This window comes from Dreissena polymorpha, chromosome 3 (assembly GCF_020536995.1).
Source record: "Dreissena polymorpha isolate Duluth1 chromosome 3, UMN_Dpol_1.0, whole genome shotgun sequence".
NCBI lineage: Eukaryota > Metazoa > Mollusca > Bivalvia > Myida > Dreissenidae > Dreissena > Dreissena polymorpha.
The window spans coordinates 29857763-29877112 of NC_068357.1; the positions used below are offsets into that span (position 1 = coordinate 29857763).

The window sequence follows — 19350 nt, forward strand, 5'->3', positions numbered from 1 at the left end:
GGGACGCACTATATTTTGCGCGACAGTCGCGGCCACCCACGATATTTTATTGTTCAAATATCGCCCATGTTATCGGAATCTCGTGTATTGCGGTCTAATTTCAGACCGCGACACTAGACACACGAAGCGATACTCGATATTTTTCGCGACAGTCGCGGCGACGTACGATATTTTTCGCGACAGTCGCGGCGACGCACGATATTTTGCGCGATATATCGCACTATCCGGTTTCCGTATAGACATGCTAGTAGGAGTATTTTAGTAAGGGAAGTAACTCGTACGAGCTTAATTTATTTTTCGCGGGAAATTCATCTGAGTCAGTCAGCGCTTGAAATACGATCAAGCGTATAAAGATGATGGGAACAAAAGCCAAGAGCTGATAAACTTATGCAAAGAATTCGTGCCTTTTACGCAATGTGTAGATATTCATCAGATTAAGCGGCGATTATATATTGTCAAAGGAAATTCTATATACAGGTATGAATTTATTTGTTTTGTTTGCAAAATATTATCTTGCCGACACACTTCTTAATAAAAAAGCAAGTTAATTGATAAAATCGGTGTAGTTGAACGCTCTTTGAAACAATGCGGGATATTTAATTTACGAGTTATTATATCTGACATGTCAAGTGTATGTTTTCTTCTTTCATCGGTCATGATTCACTTATTTATTTAAAAGAGATTGTAATTTCTGTTGGAATGGCATTGATTCATCATTGGTGTTGCTGCTGAAGATGATGATAATGAAGAAAATACCCATGGATGGTGTCTTGTTGTCAATAATAAATTTGGCATGCTGAGGTAAACATGTTTTTGAATTGAATTCATATGGCATACAACTTATCTGCATATTAAATGTCAATAAATATTTATCTAAAAAAAAAAATAACGGTACCATCAGAGCTCCAGATAAGGTTTTGTGAAATTCTTAATGTTACTACCAGATTTTCAACAAGAATTCTTTACTCTGAAATTTTATTCTTAACGTTACAACTAAGTTTTGGAAAATAATTCTTAACTTTTTTAAATGACCTAAAAATAAATAATAATGGTTATTTTCAAGCAAAAAATCATAATAAACATACTAGCAACTTTATTTATACGAGTTCAACAGTGTCTATTCAGTATTATACAATTTTATTTTTCAAATACCTTCATTGTCGCCATTGTTTTTTGACAGATAGACTGTGCACGCCGCTTTTATTGGAAAAAATGCGCTTTGTTAAACAAACCCGATAACCATTTTATATAAGCACCGAAAAAGATCTTTAATACGCGAAAAAAACTCAATAAAAATCTATATGAACCGATGTAAAAATAATATTCGTAACTTGATTTTGTAATTCTTTATGGCATACGTCCCGGATTGTCCGGGATTGTCCCGGAAATGAAGGACGTGTCCCGCAGTCCCGAAAATCTGTCAAATGTCCCGGATTTTACAAAATCCATATATACATGTACCTTATGCTTAACTGCACCTCGAGTCCGTGTTCCCACTAATCCGCAGCGTCTCCACGGCAATGCCTACCCAAATAGGTGACTACGCTACGTGTCAAAATCAATCAATTAACAGGGGTCCTGTTATCATATCGATTGTCTCACGTTCGCAGTCAAAGCAAAAAGGCGGCATTGTTTAATGTGGTTGTTAATTGTTACTACATTATAATTTCCCTCTGTGTAAGGGAAAGATTCTTGCGGTTGTGAATTAGTCATGCGTGAATAACCCCGTGCCACTATCAATCTATAGTTTCAGTGGCTTTGATATGTCACACTAATCGGTACGTATTGTGTACTCCTCCACGATAAAATCGTGGACCGTTATTTTGGAGACTTTTGATGAAAACATTGATGATGTCCTCGTGGAAATTGTGCATTTCATGCATAGTTCAGTTACAGTTTGTAGATCTATATGAACACATTTATTTGTACGCGATATTAAATTTATTTTAAAAAAGTGTAACTTTATCGTCTTTAAGATAATTAATTATTGAACCAATTATTATAAAGTATACTAATTAAACAAAATGCGAATCGCCTATTAGGCAGATATATAATGCGATTTAACGTTGCTAGGCGCACCTGCCGCTTACATCATTTCAATGAAAATAAATTGTGACTCGGCAAACATGGCAAAAAAAGATCGAATTAAGGATGGAGATCATACACTTAGAAAAGATTAATGAAATGCCTGTGATAATCAACAATGCATAAGATTGATTTAGATGCTAACAACAAATTTATTAGTAATGTACTCAATTTACGATGTGAAAAAAAAATGCATGCCATACATGCATATATGTCTATATATATATATATATCGCTATATGTATACATGTCCCGGAAAATCTGCAAAAGTCCCGGAAAATTGAGCTCAATGTCCCGGAATTGGTCTGAAAATTTATGGCAAGTATGCTTAATGGTACGACAAGATTTTAAAATAAATACGTAACTAACTTGAAAATAATTCGTAATTACGAAAATACAACCCTTATCTGGAGCTCTGACCATGCAGGTGGATCTTTCTCGGACTTTCTCATTTGAATGGCTTTGATGTGTAGGTAATGGTCATTGAAAGAATTTTTACTGTGATGAATTTTTACAGAATAATGGCCCTTTGTGAGTTTTAACATTTTAAAACATGTAGTTCATCAATTGTGTGGTATAAACTCCCCTTTAGTTATTATGGGAACAGTGCTCGAGCTAGGATTTGAAAATGGCAGGGGGGCGTTTTTGTCAAAAGGGCATTTTCGACACGCAGTTTTTTGTCAAAAGGGCACTTTCTAGCGTGAAGGCATTTCTGTAATGCTTCCTGTTGCATGTTAATTATATGTTATTAATAATTGTTAGAATATATTATTCCCATTATTATTAAACCATTCAAATTTAATGTCTATAATGAGGAATAAATTAATTACAATGTATTACGAGATTCATTTATTATCATATGCAGAATTTTTTATTTTTTTTAAAGGGTATCTGGGGGGGGGGGCTATGAAGGGCAGGGCAGGGTGGTGCGCCCTTCAATTTAGGCCTAGCTGGAGTACTATGGGAATCTTGCCCTTACTTTAAATTAATACATAATGACCTCACTGTGTATTTGACTCTAAAGAAAGGGATTTTGACTCAGACCAGGTATTTGTTAAATTATGCCACTTTTTCTTTTTGTCCACAGTAGAATAAATAGTGGATTTGTATGTGTGGTTACCTCCAACAGTTTCCTGCAGCAGCATTTCATGTTTTAATGCCATTCCTTAATAAGAACTAATAAATGAACTGGAAACTCATCTATCTGAGGAAAATCGCATTGAAAAACCATGCTAAAAACATGGTTCAACCTGTTTTATGTCTATGTCTTGCATTATTTAAGACATTTTATGACCATTGATGAAATGGAACAAAACTACATTGAAATAATCATAATGTTGCGTTGCATGCTCTTTGCAGCATTAAGATCATACTAGAGGTGTGTTCTGTGCCCTATGCGTAGTAACCTCAACAAAGTTACTTATTTGTTGAAACATGAATTTTAAGGGTACTAAATAGATCGTGTCTCAATCGATATAGAAAATGTCCCTTGGTTTTAATGAACAGTGAGACATTTGACGCACCTCATGTGTAACATTGCCAGAACATTATAAGTTTAATAATAATTTCAGAATTTCAGACAACTCAGAATTAATTGACACCCAAATTGGAACAAAAACTGTTTTGGAAGTCCATGCATTTTACAATACAAATTTTAACATCATTTCACATCCTTGTAAGTGTTAAATATTCCATTGTTATAAAAACTGTCCAAAAAAAGCAAACATTAAAAAGTTGTGTTGATTCAGCAGTTACCGTCTTAGTCCACTTTTCTTAGCGATGAATCTTTTACAGATATTGTTCTATTTTATTCAAAAATTTAATATTACTTTAATTCAGATTTAGAAAAATGATTATAAACTAATTAAATTTAACTGCAACTTATGCAGTTATATGATTGGTAACACAACAAATTTTCAGTACCCAATTTACATGGAGAGACATTACAGTTTCATGTAAACCAAAGCCTGGTGCCAGACTATAGCATCATTTAGGAGCATGTGGTTTTGCTTTAGGACACGAGAAAGAACCAATGTTGGTACCTGTATCAATTCAAACAATAATGTGAACTGAAGTTAGATACCAAACAGAATTATGTTAAAAAAATTATATTGCAAAAGTAAACTGTACAAACATCACACAAAATATTGTAGAACTAAAATAATAAATCAAAATGTCAAATATATTTATAAATTGTCATGTCATATGTCATATTTAATTTTTTGGTTTGATAATTTTTTATCTGTAAATATGTTATTTTGATGAACACATATTTATAACAGCTATTTTTATATTAACCATGGTTATATTGCTATGCTTCATTGTTTGTTTACAGATTAACCACAAACAAGTAAAAATATCATAATGCATAGAAAGACCGTGAGTGTACATGTATGGAATTGAAATCATATGCATTTCATAATAAAATGAAACCTGTCTAAACTAGACAGATTCAGGATGGGGCATATTTTCGAGTTGTCTTGTTTTTTTAAATGCCATTTGGACAGATTTTCTTTAATGACCGAGTTCTGTTTTACAAGATTTTTATCCCCCTTTTGAATCCTTTTTGGAATTTTGATCTGACCCCTGGGTCAAAAGTTTCGGCATAGGGAAACGCCGCGGACATGCCATTTCTAGATTATATTTGAAATGAGAAGGAAGCAATAAGGACCTACAAAGCCATTTGGTTGTCAGGGATTCGGTTTTCTATTCGTTGGTTCAGACAAGTTTCACTGTATTATGTGTAAGAATGTTTCTGGAAACTGATAATAATCTTATTTTGGCCTTATTCACAAGTTGTCTAGGACTGGTGTATGTAAAGCTCTTAAAAAAAATAAACATGCTAGAAAACATTTAAAATATGGCCTAATGTTCTGTGACAAAATTTTTTTGGATAATATCTGAGTTTAAAAAACAAAATTAGTTGAATGTGTGTTCTTAATGGTTGGAATGGAAATATTGATTGTTTTTTATGCTAGTGATAAAAACCGATAACGTATGGAATTTCTTTCAACGTGTCAATATTTTAAATGGAAGTACTGGTAGGTAAAAATTAAGATAGTTAAAATATAGTAATAGGTATAAATTTGATTACATGTATAATTGTTTGTGACTTAAATGTGTTTTCAAAAAAACACAACTGCCGCTAAATACATCTTGTTTAATTTACATATCAATCAGTTGTTTCCTTTTTTTGCAAGATCTACAACAACATTTTAAGTCTAGTAAAAACCCCTATTTATATTAGTTATCATAAAGCCAGAAGACATTTATTGAGACATGAGAGTTCTTTTCCAGGGTAGAACCTGTACTTTGTTTATCAAGAGAAGACCCTTTTGGAGCTCCTCTATTGGGGAGCGGACCTACCTCCTAATTGCTTGGCAGATATATACATTTTCCCTATGCCACCACACCCACAAAATGAGTTGTCTGCGAAAAAATCTAATGCCATGTTTACTTTACAATTTTTTTTTCAGACGGTGCTGCTGTTTTGATGGACACAATTTTAGAGTGGAATATAACCCTTCAGGTGCTCTGAAAAATATTTGTGGCATCAAAATGAGAAACCATGACCAAGGACCCTTCAAAAGCTGTGTATCCCATATTCAGCCCTAATTTTGCTGCTAAGAAATTTAACCTTCGACCTCTGCCGCCAATAAAACCCGTAAAATCTGACGACAAAATGTGCATTGGGCGAATAGGATGTTCCGGGCGTGTGGGGATTTTCCTGGTGCTTGGAGTGATCTTGATTGTTTTGGGACTGGTTTCGCTGGGGCTGAACATGAATATTGGGGGAATTACAACGTCCAAGGAGCATACAGAGTTGATGCCCCTGTATATACCTTGCGGATTGGTGAGTTAATACATGTAGATAAAAGATGCACCAACTACTGGCAATTAGGTGCTTTATATCTTTGCAGGAAGGGAGTATATTTGGAGTTACTAACTCTGTCAGCATAAAAATGTTACATGAATTGTATGAGTTAGTGGAGAATTGCTTCCATATTTCTCAAGCATTTTAATTAAAACAAAAGATAAAACATTTCATCATCATTCAGTGTAGAGGTACATGTACAAGACACATGGGTAATGTATTAATATCCACACATTCATGATTACAATGTGTGTGCCCTTGAGCAAGCAGTGACATTAGAAATGATTGTGTTGAAGTAAGTGTCCCATTCGCCATTCCCCAATAAAGTATTTAAAAAAAATAGTCTTACTTTTTTGGAAATAAACACAAAATCACTTCTTAGGAATTAAATGTTTCAAATAAATATTTGTCAGATTGCTCTTGAAGATCACTAAAACACAATAAAGAACAATATGATGTACATCATGAAAACAGCACAGTTCTCTTATACTCCAACAAACCAATACATGTACCTGTAGGAGCCAGACTACTTGCTTTTTTAATTACCGCCATGCAGACTGTATTCCATCTGAGAACTATTTTCCCACGGTAAATGCCAGGAAATATAAACAAGGATGACGGCTAGGAGACCCTAACTGCATCTGTTCTCAGAACACAGATAGATGCTTATTGCTGTTGGATGACACTTTGCTAGCACACTGCCATTGTCTGTAGTCAGCACACAGGGTTGGGGGGAAGTGTGACTCAGGCCTAGATTTCCTAAATTTGTGGTGGATTTAGTTGTTCTGCATTCCTTTCCAGATGAAATTGAAAATTGGTGTCTTGAAATATAGCACTATAAAAATAACTTATATATAATAAAAGTGAAATGGTAGGTTTTCCAATTTTTAAAAGTTGATAATTTTGGCAAAAAGTGTGTATTTATTGTTGTAATAATAATTTATTTGGGTTGTTATACTAGTTATATGAATTAATTTGGAGGTTTAAATACAGACTTTAGACTTTTACCTTCATTAATACAAACAGGATAAACATCACCTGCAGAAATAACTCATCGTTAATTACCCAATACAAATACTTGAGTCCTAACCTTGTTTATATCTTTGTAATAGACATTCCAAAGATTGTTATTAGGTCTGTGTGTATTTTTCAGTAACTGTGAGAAAACCAGATCGCAAATTTTCTCAGAAAATGCTTCAGTTAAATGTGAAGTTTTGTAATTGTTTGTGGCAGAGATGTAAATCACTGCTTAGTGTTGAGGAAATATTTAATTTCTTTTTCAATTTTGACCTTATTTTTGTGTGGAATATTTGAAATGAGAAACTCTTAAAGTTGTATAATCTTTTTGAACACAAGTGTGTTATAACATTCATGCTGTTTTATTTTTGAGACCAAAAACAATACCAAACAAAGAACATAATGTCAACATCAAAAACCTATTGTGTTTAAGTGCCAAAATCACACTCATTATTACGAACAGAAGTGTCATTGTCATAGTGGCTTTATTATTGTGATCATCATGATCATTATCATCACCAGGGCTTTTCACCCTAACATAACAGGGGCCGAAATTCGGCCCCTTCTCAATTCAAAATAAGGTAATTTTTTCCAAAATTGATAGAGGAATTTCCCAAAATGTAAAAAAGAAAAATTGGGCATCTCCCAAATTAAGAGCAATGAGCTATAATATCATTAAGAATGCACCACAATGTGTCTTTTAATGCTTCTGCAAAATGAAAAAGATCCTGTTTCAAAAACTTAAAAACACGGTCTTCCTAAAATGAGCAGTTATCGTGCATGAAGTTCCCAATTTAAAAGGCTAGGGCCTTTTCCCAATTTCCTCATGAAAAGCCCTGATCACCCCCATTGTTCTCACAATCAGAGCAATCATAATTATAGCATGATCATCATCACCATTATTATCATCAAGGCATCCCACCATTGCCTCATTTTCATAATTTTCCAATACCAAACAAAAATTGCTAATGTAAGTAGTTTTTTAACTCACAGTTCATAAATTGAATTGGTTGGCCACACAATTTTGGGTGCATGTGTTTTTTTAAGCTGAAATCTCAGCATCTCAAATTTCAAAGCCCCTTTGGTTGTGGTTAACAAAAGATTTGTTGCCATGGAAACTCATGTCACTTTGGTAACCATGGGACATTGAAGAGAAGCATTTCATTCAGTTTGTCAGTGGTGGCTTAAGGCAACAAAATAATTAAAATGGAGAAGAAAAAAAAGAACGTTATTTTTCAGAGCCCTGGGTATTTTGTGCGCCAAAATGTTTTTAAGGCTTTCCAGAACAAACCATCTTTTAATGAGGTCAAAATGCAGCTCTGGTGCAACATTTTAATAAATTTATTAAATTTTTGGGAAATATAAATTTTAATTACCCTTTGTTTGGTAGTAAATCAAGGTAAAAGCGGTTCCTACTTGTAGAACCTATTGCTGAATGAAATAACAAGTTTCTGTGTCTTTTGTTTTCAATGTAATCATGAAAGGCCTTTAGTTTATTTTTTGTTAAAGTATCAAACTGTAATTAAATTTGATAACTGATTGACTTTGCATCCACGTTTAATACTATAGCCCTGGGAAATATTCAAAGAGAAAGATTGCGAAAAATGTTAACATTGAGAAGTAGCTATACTTGATTACAAGATTGACTCGTATAGCTCAAAATTAGTTTATAGTTTGATAAAGAACAATTTATATAGATGTGGTCTATGTAATGGTGAAGGTTATCTTAGTAAACCATTTGGTGTTTGTTGTATCTGATATTTTGATATTTAATGATATCCAACTGATAAAAGTATTTGTTTACAGTATGAATTTAGTTGCGTGCACCTGATGACCTTGGTTGGGTAATAGAACCTGTTCATTTTTATCACAAATACCCATAATCATCAGTATGATTTGCATTATATTTATAAGGATAAATGGCATAATAATTGGTTTAAAAGGCATTTTCATGGTGTAAGTGACAATATAATCAGTACATGTATAAGTGTTATCTCATAAGCATCAGAAGCATCAGCAAGAACATCATTATTATCAGCATTTCAACTAGCAGCAGTGGCATTGTAGTTTGAGCAGTTTGCCCATTCGCCCGCTTTGCTGTCTGTGTTATTCTCTGGTTAAAAGTTAACACGCGCAACTTCTGCTTATCACTGCCCCCGGTAGGGGGGCATATAGCAGTTGAACTGTCAGTCTGTGCGTCCGTCCCAAAACTTTAACCTTGGTCTAACTTTTGCAATATTGAAGATAGCAACTTGATATTTGGCATGCATGTGTATCTCATGGAGCTGCACATTTTGAGTGGTGAAAGGTCAAGGTCATCCTTCAAGGTCAAAGGTAAAATATATGGCTTCAACGCGGCGCAGTAGGGGGCATTGTACTTTCACAAACACAGCTCTTATTTACTTTTAAAATTCAGATTATAGTTTGTAAGCAACAACTCCAGATCTCTGTATTTTACAGATATTGAAATAAACTTCACATAAATTAACCCTTTTCCACTCAGAAGCAAATTGAAAATGGCTATGTGCAAACAGCATTATAACCAGTACAGCCTGCGAGTAACTCGCAGTCTGTTCAGGTTTTATGCTGTTTGCTGCTCATCAGTAACTAAGTCTCTATAAATGGTCTCAATGACAAAGTCCCTAAACTTAGATCAGCATTGATATGCCTCCTTTTGTTCTTAGTAAAGTGTGGTTCAGGTTTGGGTGCAAGTTGATTTTCAGTTTCAATTCCAATGCAACAAGTAGACATAATGTCTTAAACTACATGTGGGCTCTAAGGTTTCTTGTGTTGTTTTTTTATGCTCCCCTAAAAAAATTTTTTTGGGGGGGAGCATATTATAGTCGCAGCTTCGTTTGTCCGTCCGTCTGTCCGTGCACAATTTTTGTCCAGGCTATTTCTCAGCAATTAATGACCGGAATTGAATGAAACTTTATGGAAAGCTTCACTACCAAGAGGAGATGTGCATATTATCAGCCGGTTCTGGTCGGATGATTTTTCACAGAGTTATGGCCCTTTGAAAAAAAAAATTCCATTAACTGTACATATAGTGCAATTCTCCGGGCTATTTCTCAGCATTTATTGACCGGAATTCAATTAAACTTTATGGGACTTGCTTCACTACCAAGAGGAGATGTGCATATTATCAGCGGGTTCTGGGCAGATGATTTTTCACAGAGTTATGGCCCTTTGAAAATTTCTATAAAAAAGTTCTTTTCCCCCCAACTACTGTGCCCTCAAGCCTTTTCCTTTTATCTGAATATATAGTGCAATGTTGTGACCAAAAAAACCTTTGGGGAGCATCACCCGTCTCCGACAGTTTCTTGTTTTCAAGATAAACTGATACATTCTTAAGGTTACAAATGTTACAGTTTGAACTTTGATTGGGTTGGTCAAACATATAACAGTCAGTATGAATATTTGAATGCCCCTGAAGGAGGGCATATAGTGATCAGACTGTCCGTCCATCTGTCTGTCTTTCTGTCACACTTTGCATTGATTTACTGGTTTCGCATATAGGTTTGGAAAAATGCTCATAACTTATATGTCGCTTCAGATAGCAACTTGATGTTTGGCATGCATGTGTATCTCATGGAGCTGCACATTTTGAGTGATGAAAGGTCAATGTCAAGGTCATTCTTCAAGGTCAAAGGTCAAATATATGGCTTCAAAGCGGCACAGAAGGGGGCATTGTGCTTCTGACAAACACATCTCTTGTTTATTATTATTTTAAGTTTTGCCTCAGGTTCTCTGTTAAGATTGTAGAATTTTTAACAAGATAGCAGTACACACGTGAATTAGCTTTATTTACAAAATATAAGTTAACTTCACTTGCCATCATTTTATCTGCTGATTTGTTTAGTCTACCCAGAGGCCATAAAAGTAATATAAAACCTGGTGTATTTCTTATCACAGCATTTCAGAATGTTAGATGTAAAAGTTTATGTGAATATTATTTGGTACAAATCTTGCACGCTTCACTTGTCGTGCAAATTGATGTACATTTTGTACTCGTGTGTCTGGCACAAGTTGGGCACGCACACGCATGATGTTTGCTTTAATGCTTCATATTAGATGTGGCCATTGTATTGTATTTGTGGTGTTATCATTTCAATTTGCATCAGCAGCAGAAGCTACATGTACATTATCAGCAGTTGCTCCATTATTATCATCATCACCATCAACAACAATATCAGCAGTAGCTTCATGGTCATCAACATTAGCATCTTCCTCATCATCACCAGTGTCATTTTAATAATCAGCACTGTCATTACATTTTATTATGCCACCAGTAGGGTGGCATATAGCATTTGAACTGTCTTTTCGTCCATCCGTCCAAAAACTTTAACATTGGCCATAACTTTTGCAATATTGAACATAGCAACTTGATATTTGGCATACATGTGTATCTCATGGAGCTGCACATTTTGAGTGGTGAAACGTCAAGGTCATCCTTCAAGGTCAAAAGTAAAAAAATACGATTCAAGGGAAGCAATAAGCTTTAAAAGGGAGATAATTTTTAAACCTGCCAAATGATATATTGAAACTATTTTTTTTATTTCCAAGCGGTGCAATAGGGGGCATTGTGTTTCTGACAAACACATCTCTTGTTTTTACCATATTTGTGATCATGATCAGCTTTAACACCATCATGATCAACAATATTTCTTATAATTAACTATAAAAAATCAAATACTGAATTCATTAAACACAAAAACATGTAAATCAGTTTAAATCTAAAGCAGGGAATTCAGTGCTCATGAATCAGTTAACTGTTAGATAAAGCAATTCTGCACTGACAAATGATAAACGTGATTCACCAGTTTCAATAAAACATCAACAAGTGTATAAAACATGATACTGATGCTGACAGGTTAGGCAGGTTGCATGTAAACAGTTTTGTGTGGTTGGCTGGTGTCAGGCACATGCCATGGTAACAAAAGGTGGCAATGTTATTTATTCTAGGGCTCAAATTTAACTTTATTTTGCAACAAGCAAATGTGGCATGTGACTTACTCGAACAGTTAAATTCACAAACATTAGCTTTTAACAATTCCATTAAGCCATAGCTGCTGCTGCTGATGATGAAGATAATGATGATAATGATATATTGGTAATGCAGATGAATTGATAAGGATGATGAAATTGATGATGATGGTGGTGGTGATGAGGATTGTCAATATCAGCAGCAGCAACACCTCCATCATCATAATCATTATTGCATTAGTTGTGGTTTGGGCAGGTTAGAAATGAAGTGCAAATATAAAGCCCTGCCACTGAAAAATAAATTTTGTATTTTTTACGCACTTGTATCGCCTCCTTGGTGCAAAAATGTACTATGTGACATTTTTGCACCAATGTCAGCGGAATCATCTGATATCTGTCACATGATATACCAGCCACACGACAGCTGTGTTTTCATGCATGGCCTATTTCGAAACTATTGAAAAGGATGTAAACTTAACCAGCAAGCCATTCAACAAGCAAACTATTGTGTTCTTTTATACCCCCCAATATTTGGTTTGTAAAACTTCATCCATCATCCCCATCCTCTTAACCATACTCGTCATCACCATAATAATTATTTTCATTCTCAATCTTGATTATTATAATCAAAAGCATCAACATCAGCATAATTATTATCATCATCATCATCATCATTACAATCATCATCATGATTGGCATCACCACTTACATCATCATCACATTCATGAGCTTACAACTACCGTCAACAACATCATCATCACCAATTCATTACACATGTTTATTTTTGATTCATTTTATAGCTTATATTCTGCAATATTCATTGCAAAACATTTTCCTTAAAATTTAGTACCAAATTACAATTCTAGAAAGAAATTATGGTTATACCATCTTTTGTTTTTGTTCCAAAAATTGGACTTATGATCAGGTTCCATATCTGCTGAAATAAAGATTAGACCATACCTTGATTTGGATTATTTTGACTTTATTTGTGCGTCTGTTGACCAGGCAATTAACTTATTTTGCATAGAAAAAGAAGCACAACAGTCAAACTTTTCACATTGAATAAAAACGGGAACACAATGTTGCCTAAATGTAAGTACTACTCAATTTTGTTTGGGTGAGAAAACACCTTAAAAAAAACATGATTTTTTTTCAAACTGGTTTTACAATCATCCACAAGTCCTTCAGTCATAAATGTTAGTTCTTAAGCAAGTATTGCTTTATCATCATCGTTGGTAATGGAAAGGAGCACATAACTGATATTATGAAAATGCAAATTGTCAACTGAAGTTTTTGATAGATACTTTAACCCTTTGCATGCTGGGAAATTTGTTGTCTGCTAAATTGTCGTCTGCAGAATTTCTAAAATTAGCATTTTCTTCTATTTTCTTCAAAGAATACTATCATAATAGCAAACAGTTTGGATCCTGATGAGACGCCACGTTCTGTGGCGTCTCATCTGGATCCAAACTGTTTGCAAAGGCCTTTAAAATTCGGTTCCCGCACGGAAAGGGTTAAATACCAGTCTAGATCTATGAAAGTATGATACAATTTACTTTACACAACTAAGCACATGACATAGTGATGTGTCAAGAAGAAAACTTGTTTGTGTCATACATTTCCTGAAATTTGGATATCTTAAAGCAGAAAAAGTTTAACACCTGAAATCGGATTTACTAAATATGAAACCAGGGTTTTTTATTTGATTTTGGGGAAAGGGCCTGGCCTTTTTTGAGGGGAAAAATCGCGCGAAAACGACCGATTTTGAGGGGAAAAATCGCGCAAAATGCCAGACTTTGGGGAAAATAAAGAAAGTTTTAAATAATCAATTTAAAATATTTAACTGTTTTAAAAAAAATTTCAAGGCAACAGATCATTTAATTATGCAATATTATTATATTTTCTACACAGGATCAGGTTAACTTATATATTTAAAGGTTATAAAAAAAATTGGGGGGGGGGAATGAATTCTTGGGGAAAATTTACTTGCTGAGGGGAAAAAAAAATACACATAAATTCCCAATTCTACTCAAAATGTAAGAAAATAACCTGTCGATCATCAACATCACCCTTACCATCATCAATTTGATCACCATCATAATCATCATTTTCAATATTTAAAAAAATTGTCATTTTTGTATTTATGTATAAATACATTATAAGCACAACAATCTTTATAACCAAACAATTATTAATGTTGTCCCACACATGTCTTATACATAAACCAGAGCATTGGTTCAGTCTAGTAACTGTTTTATTATTGTGATCACATGACCTTACATCCACGCGACAGGTGCATTTGAACGCATCACCGACTGTGATAATTTTATACCCTTTAAAATGTGCTAAAACCTACTGACACATTATAATTTGTGAAAAAAGCATTCAACAAGTTTACAATTAGATCAGCCTTTAAGTTTTTCATACAAAGATGTTATTTGAATATCTTTGTATGGAGACTTTGGGATAAAGGATGAAATTTAAATATTTGGGGTTTATGTGGGAAAAAGTTGTACCTGGGAATTTTTTTTTTTTTAATACAACAGTTTCAAGTTAAAATGCGAGACTGTTAGTTATACTGAATTTTGTGGGATTTTAATTTTGTTATGTTTGCATTTTGGTTTAATGTGGTTGTTTCAGATCACAGCTGCCACACATATTTTTTTGTGACAAAGAAATCTGTATGTTGTGATCTGAAATACATTTGATCTCATCGTCATTTCATTCTGTAATAATATTTTTTTATGCCCCTAAAGGAGGGCATAAAGTGATCAGACCGTCTGTCCATCTGTCCTTCCATCACACTTTGCATTTAGGTCTCGCATTCAGGTTTTAAAAAATGCTCATAACTTCTATGTCCCTTCACATAGCAACTTGATATTTTCAAGCATGTGTATCTCATGGAGCTGCACATTTTGAGTGGTGAAAGGTCAAGGTCATCCTTTAAGGTCAAAGGTAAAAAAACATGTATCAAAGTGGCGCAGTAGGGGGCATTGTTTCTGACAAACACATCTCTTGTTCTACATTTGTATCTGTTGGTGTGTCCCTAAAAAGGGCAATCCGATTTCGGAAAAAATTTAAACTTAGTATTCATTACATATAGGATGTATAAAGTGCAAATCATTAAATTGCTCTCATAAAAATTCCTTAATGAAAACCTGAAACGTGCTAGTTAATATTTGTTTAATTTTTCAATAATAATTAAGGGATGGAAATGAGCAGAGATCCCTTAGGCTAGCCCTTGTCTCTTAAAATAAATTGAACGGGCTCATAGTTTTTCTGAGAAAACTCGAAACATCCTCTGAACAAGATGTATTGAAAGGACAAGGTTTGGCAACCATGGCCAAAGTATTAATTTTTAGCTCTACTGGCCGAAGGCCTGAAGAGCTTATGTCATGGCATGGTTTCCGTTGTCCGTGCGTGCATCAGACTTTTTCTTGTTTATGCGATCAAGTCCACAGTTTTCATCGGATTCTTTTCAAACTTGTTCAGTGTCTTTATATTAATGAGGACTCGAACCCTATTGGAAATGGGTTACATCAAAGTAAAAAGTCCAGAATTGTCTCCCCTTGAATTTGAGAAAATTGTGAAATAAGGCTTGTTTACGCAATAAAGTCCACAGTTTTCATCCAATCATTTCCCAACTTGCACAGTGTCCTTTTGAAAATGAGCAATATCAAAGTCCAGAATTATCTCACCTTGAATTTGAGAAAAAAAATGAAAATCTTTAACATTTTGCCATAACTTTTGCAATATTGAAGATAGCAACTTCATATTTGGCATGCATGTGTATCTCATGGAGCTGCACATTTTGAGTGGTGAAAAGTCAAGGTCATCTTTCAAAGTCAAAGGTAAAAAAAAAATCAAAGCGGCGCAGAAGGGGACATAGTGTTTCCGACAAACACATTTCTTGTTAGTTTACATATAAAGTTCTATCCTTTTGAAACTTCAACGGAGGTTTTATATCATCAAGGGCGGCAGAACCCCATTGAAAGTGAAGAAAATTTGTCCAACTTATTGTTGAAAATGAGCCATTTGAAGTTTAAATTTTAAGTTTGTTTTTGTTTATGCGATAAATTTCCCATTTTGGGTCTGTTTATTTAAAAGCTACTCAGATTGTTCATACTATCAAGGGCTTGAGCCCTATTGATTCCAGCCAGTAGAGCGATTCAGGCCCTCATGGGCCTCTAGGCCCTCACGGGCCTCTTGTTATCCAATTCAAATATTAATTATGTGAATGACATTAATGAAATTATATAACAAATATTCTGGCGTTTTTATCCACTGCAAATTTAATTATGTAAATGACATTAATACAATTATATCACAAATATTCTGTCGTTCTATTTCAGGTAATCTTCTCAGGACTTGTGGTCAGTTTTCTATTCTGGAAGAGATTCAAAGTGCTGGTGAGTACAGAGTCTTCAATATTCAGATGAGTCTTGAAGGTACATACACATATAAAAAAATTCTATAGCTCAATGGAAGCGAAAGCCATAGGAAAACAGAGGCACTATTGGGTATGTTTCCTGGGAAGAAACAGTACTTGGTGCCTTTGGGAAGATGGTGAGTATGCAGCCAGAGTGGGGATTGCAACCGGGTCTCTCAGCCGCATGGCAGACATCATATTTGTCGTGTTCTGAGAAAACTGGGCATAATGCATGTGCGTAAAGTGTCGTCCCAGATTAGCATGTGCAGTCCGCACAGGCTAATCATGGACAACACTTTCCGCTTAAACTAGATTTTTGGTTAAAAGTACTTCCTATAAACGAAAAATACCATTAAAGCGGAAAGTGTCGTCCCTTATTAGGTTGTGCGGACTGCACATGCATTAAACCCAGTTTTTTCAGAACACGACTCATATCCTTGCATCACAGTGCCATGCTCTTGAAATGGTTTATTGCATATAAATGGCATCAGTTCCTAGGAAAATACAAGACAATAATGATGTCACTGAAAGCAGCATCATTGCTATAAAATATATTTGATGATGATTACACTATAATATTTATAAGCACTAAATAGAAGAGACAAAGTAATCCCAAACTTAGGATGACCATCATTTTGCACATGACTTTGTTGCACACAATTGTGCGTTTCATGTTGTTTATGTACCTTTGTTATATTCTGTCTAATGAGCGCTTTTATTTTAAATCTTCATTAAACTATATGTTGATATTTTTATGTCCCCCACTATATTGTTTTTGCCCTGTCTGTTGGTTTTTTTGTTGGTTTGTTTTGCAATATTGAAGCTAGCAACTTGATATTTGGCATGCATGTGTATCTTATGGAGCTGCACATTTTGAGTGGTGAAAGGTCAAGGTCATCCTTCAAGGTCAAAGGTCATATATATGGGGACATAGTGTTTCACAAACACATCGCTTGTTTCTTGTATTTTAAGGCCGTGTTTATGCACACATGGACACAGTTTAATACTTTAAAAGTAAAATAAATACAAGTATACATTTTTGTATTAAAAATGAATTTTACTGATGCAATTATTTTATGCAGGTCTCTACTTTACTCCTTCACATCATTTTCAATATTCATAAATATCATAGGTAAAACTGCATATAAGACATTGTTGTAATGACATTAATCTTTCTCAAATCTTATTTCAAATTCACAAAATAGTGAGTTACTATAAACATTTAAAGCATTATAGATATTGTCCTTTGTTTTGTGATTGTACAGTTGTTTTGTCTTAAATAATACATTGAAACTGTATTTTTGTTTTAATATTATGTTTTCAAGTTGTTACCCAATACCAGGGTTTTTTCTGCCTACTTTGGGAAAAGGAGTCTGACCAAATTGGGAATTTTTATCGACAAAATTTCCCATTTTGGGAATTTTTGTTTTGTGAAACGGCCCATTTTGGGGAAAAAAATTGAATTAATCATGCTTAAATAAGTCTGTAGTTTACCAATTTTCTTTATATAAACACATGCAAAACAAACACTGCCCAAACACAAGTTACAGCAACATTTTTGGCCGAGCTAAAATAGAGCCATGGGTATTATATTTCATACTGTAATGTATTAAATGACGATTGAACTACAACTTTCTTACAAGGCTCTGAGCATTCAGTTGCCGATTTTGTGATTGACGGCCCTGGCATTACTTCTGTTGCTGTTACATTTTGCTGCGTATCGTCCGAGCCTGTCTCTTCAGGGTTACTTGCGGCAGTAATTTCGGAAGATTCTGAGCGTTTCGAAAACATCGATGATATCGTTACACATCCTTTAGCATCCATTTTTTGTGTTTTTTTAATGTAATATTTACTATTGTGCGAAGCCATGATTGAAAATAAGCGTCTACAGATGTGGTATAGAATGTGTATTGTGCGGCTCTATATACTCTTTTGTATAATGCGGAACAGTTCGAACGTCATCGCTAAGAGTAAATGCATCCGGCAAATACACCAAAAAATCTGTGTCACTAAAGGTTTTATTACGTCGCGAATGAAGGGAAGTCACTCTTTCGTTATAAATTATGTTTCCTTTTTACGATTTTGGAAGATTTTATATTTTGGAATTGGGAAAAATGCAATCAAAATTCGATTGGGAACGGGTCCGTTTGCTTTGGGAATGCCTCCGTTCCCCGGAGGCGCAGACAGTGCTGAAAAAACCCTGAATACATAAATCAGCATTTATCAAAAGAATTTGTATCAATAATAAATAAAGCAAAGTAATATTTTAATAAAGCACTATGGTTACAATAATACAATAGCAAATGAAAATTTGACACTTTAGAAAAGTTTGACCCTATGAACTCCAGAAAATTGAGAAAAGGTTCTCACCTTTAGTTGACATGAAAGTAATTTAAGCTTTATGTCTGGATGATTTGAATCCCTAACCACAATTAGGGTGAGTTGAATACTTGATTTCTATGCTTTGGCTAGAGGGACATTTTCAAGTGCAAATTATGGAAATTTTCAATTCGACTTATTCATGGATGGTTACTTTAGTCCACTTTGTTTAGCACTTGAAACTTTGTGTTGAAGATTAAAAAAGTAATTACTCAATAAACATGTTTAAAACTAAAAATATCTACAAACAAACGATTACAATATATTAAATATAAATTTTGGGGTTTTTAAATTTCACATTACCTGTAAAATAGAGAAGAACATGAAGTTTTAAATAGCAATACCAAAAACAATGCAGTCTTAACTTTACAATTAAATTCAGCAACATATTTTCTTATAAAAGCCCCACAAAGGGACCAATTTAGAGGAGTATTGTTGAATCACTTAAGAGTCAATCTTTCTTTTCTTTTGTAGATCCAAGATAAATGGTTTAATTTTAATGACTGCCCATCTTTTTTTTCCCTTTAGAAGAGACATTTCAGAGTCACAGGGCATGAAAACATTTCTGCTATCAAGATGA

At 34.2% G+C, this 19350-nt stretch overlaps 1 protein-coding gene across 2 annotated transcripts in view; it reads left to right on the top strand.

Moving 5' to 3' along the window:
- The first annotated feature begins 332 nt into the window (after positions 1-332).
- LOC127873469 (uncharacterized) overlaps positions 333-19350 on the top strand; it is a 30772-nt gene continuing 11754 nt past the window's right edge. Inside the window, exons 1-3 of one of the 2 annotated variants that reach the window (XM_052417348.1) lie at positions 333-477; positions 5562-5938; positions 16315-16371. In XM_052417348.1, coding sequence (XP_052273308.1) covers positions 5654-5938; positions 16315-16371 — 342 coding nt within the window. In that variant the 5' untranslated portion in view covers positions 333-477; positions 5562-5653. Of the gene's footprint in view, positions 478-4993; positions 5127-5561; positions 5939-16314; positions 16372-19350 lie in introns of those variants that run through there. The other variant, XM_052417347.1, reaches the window with a different exon arrangement.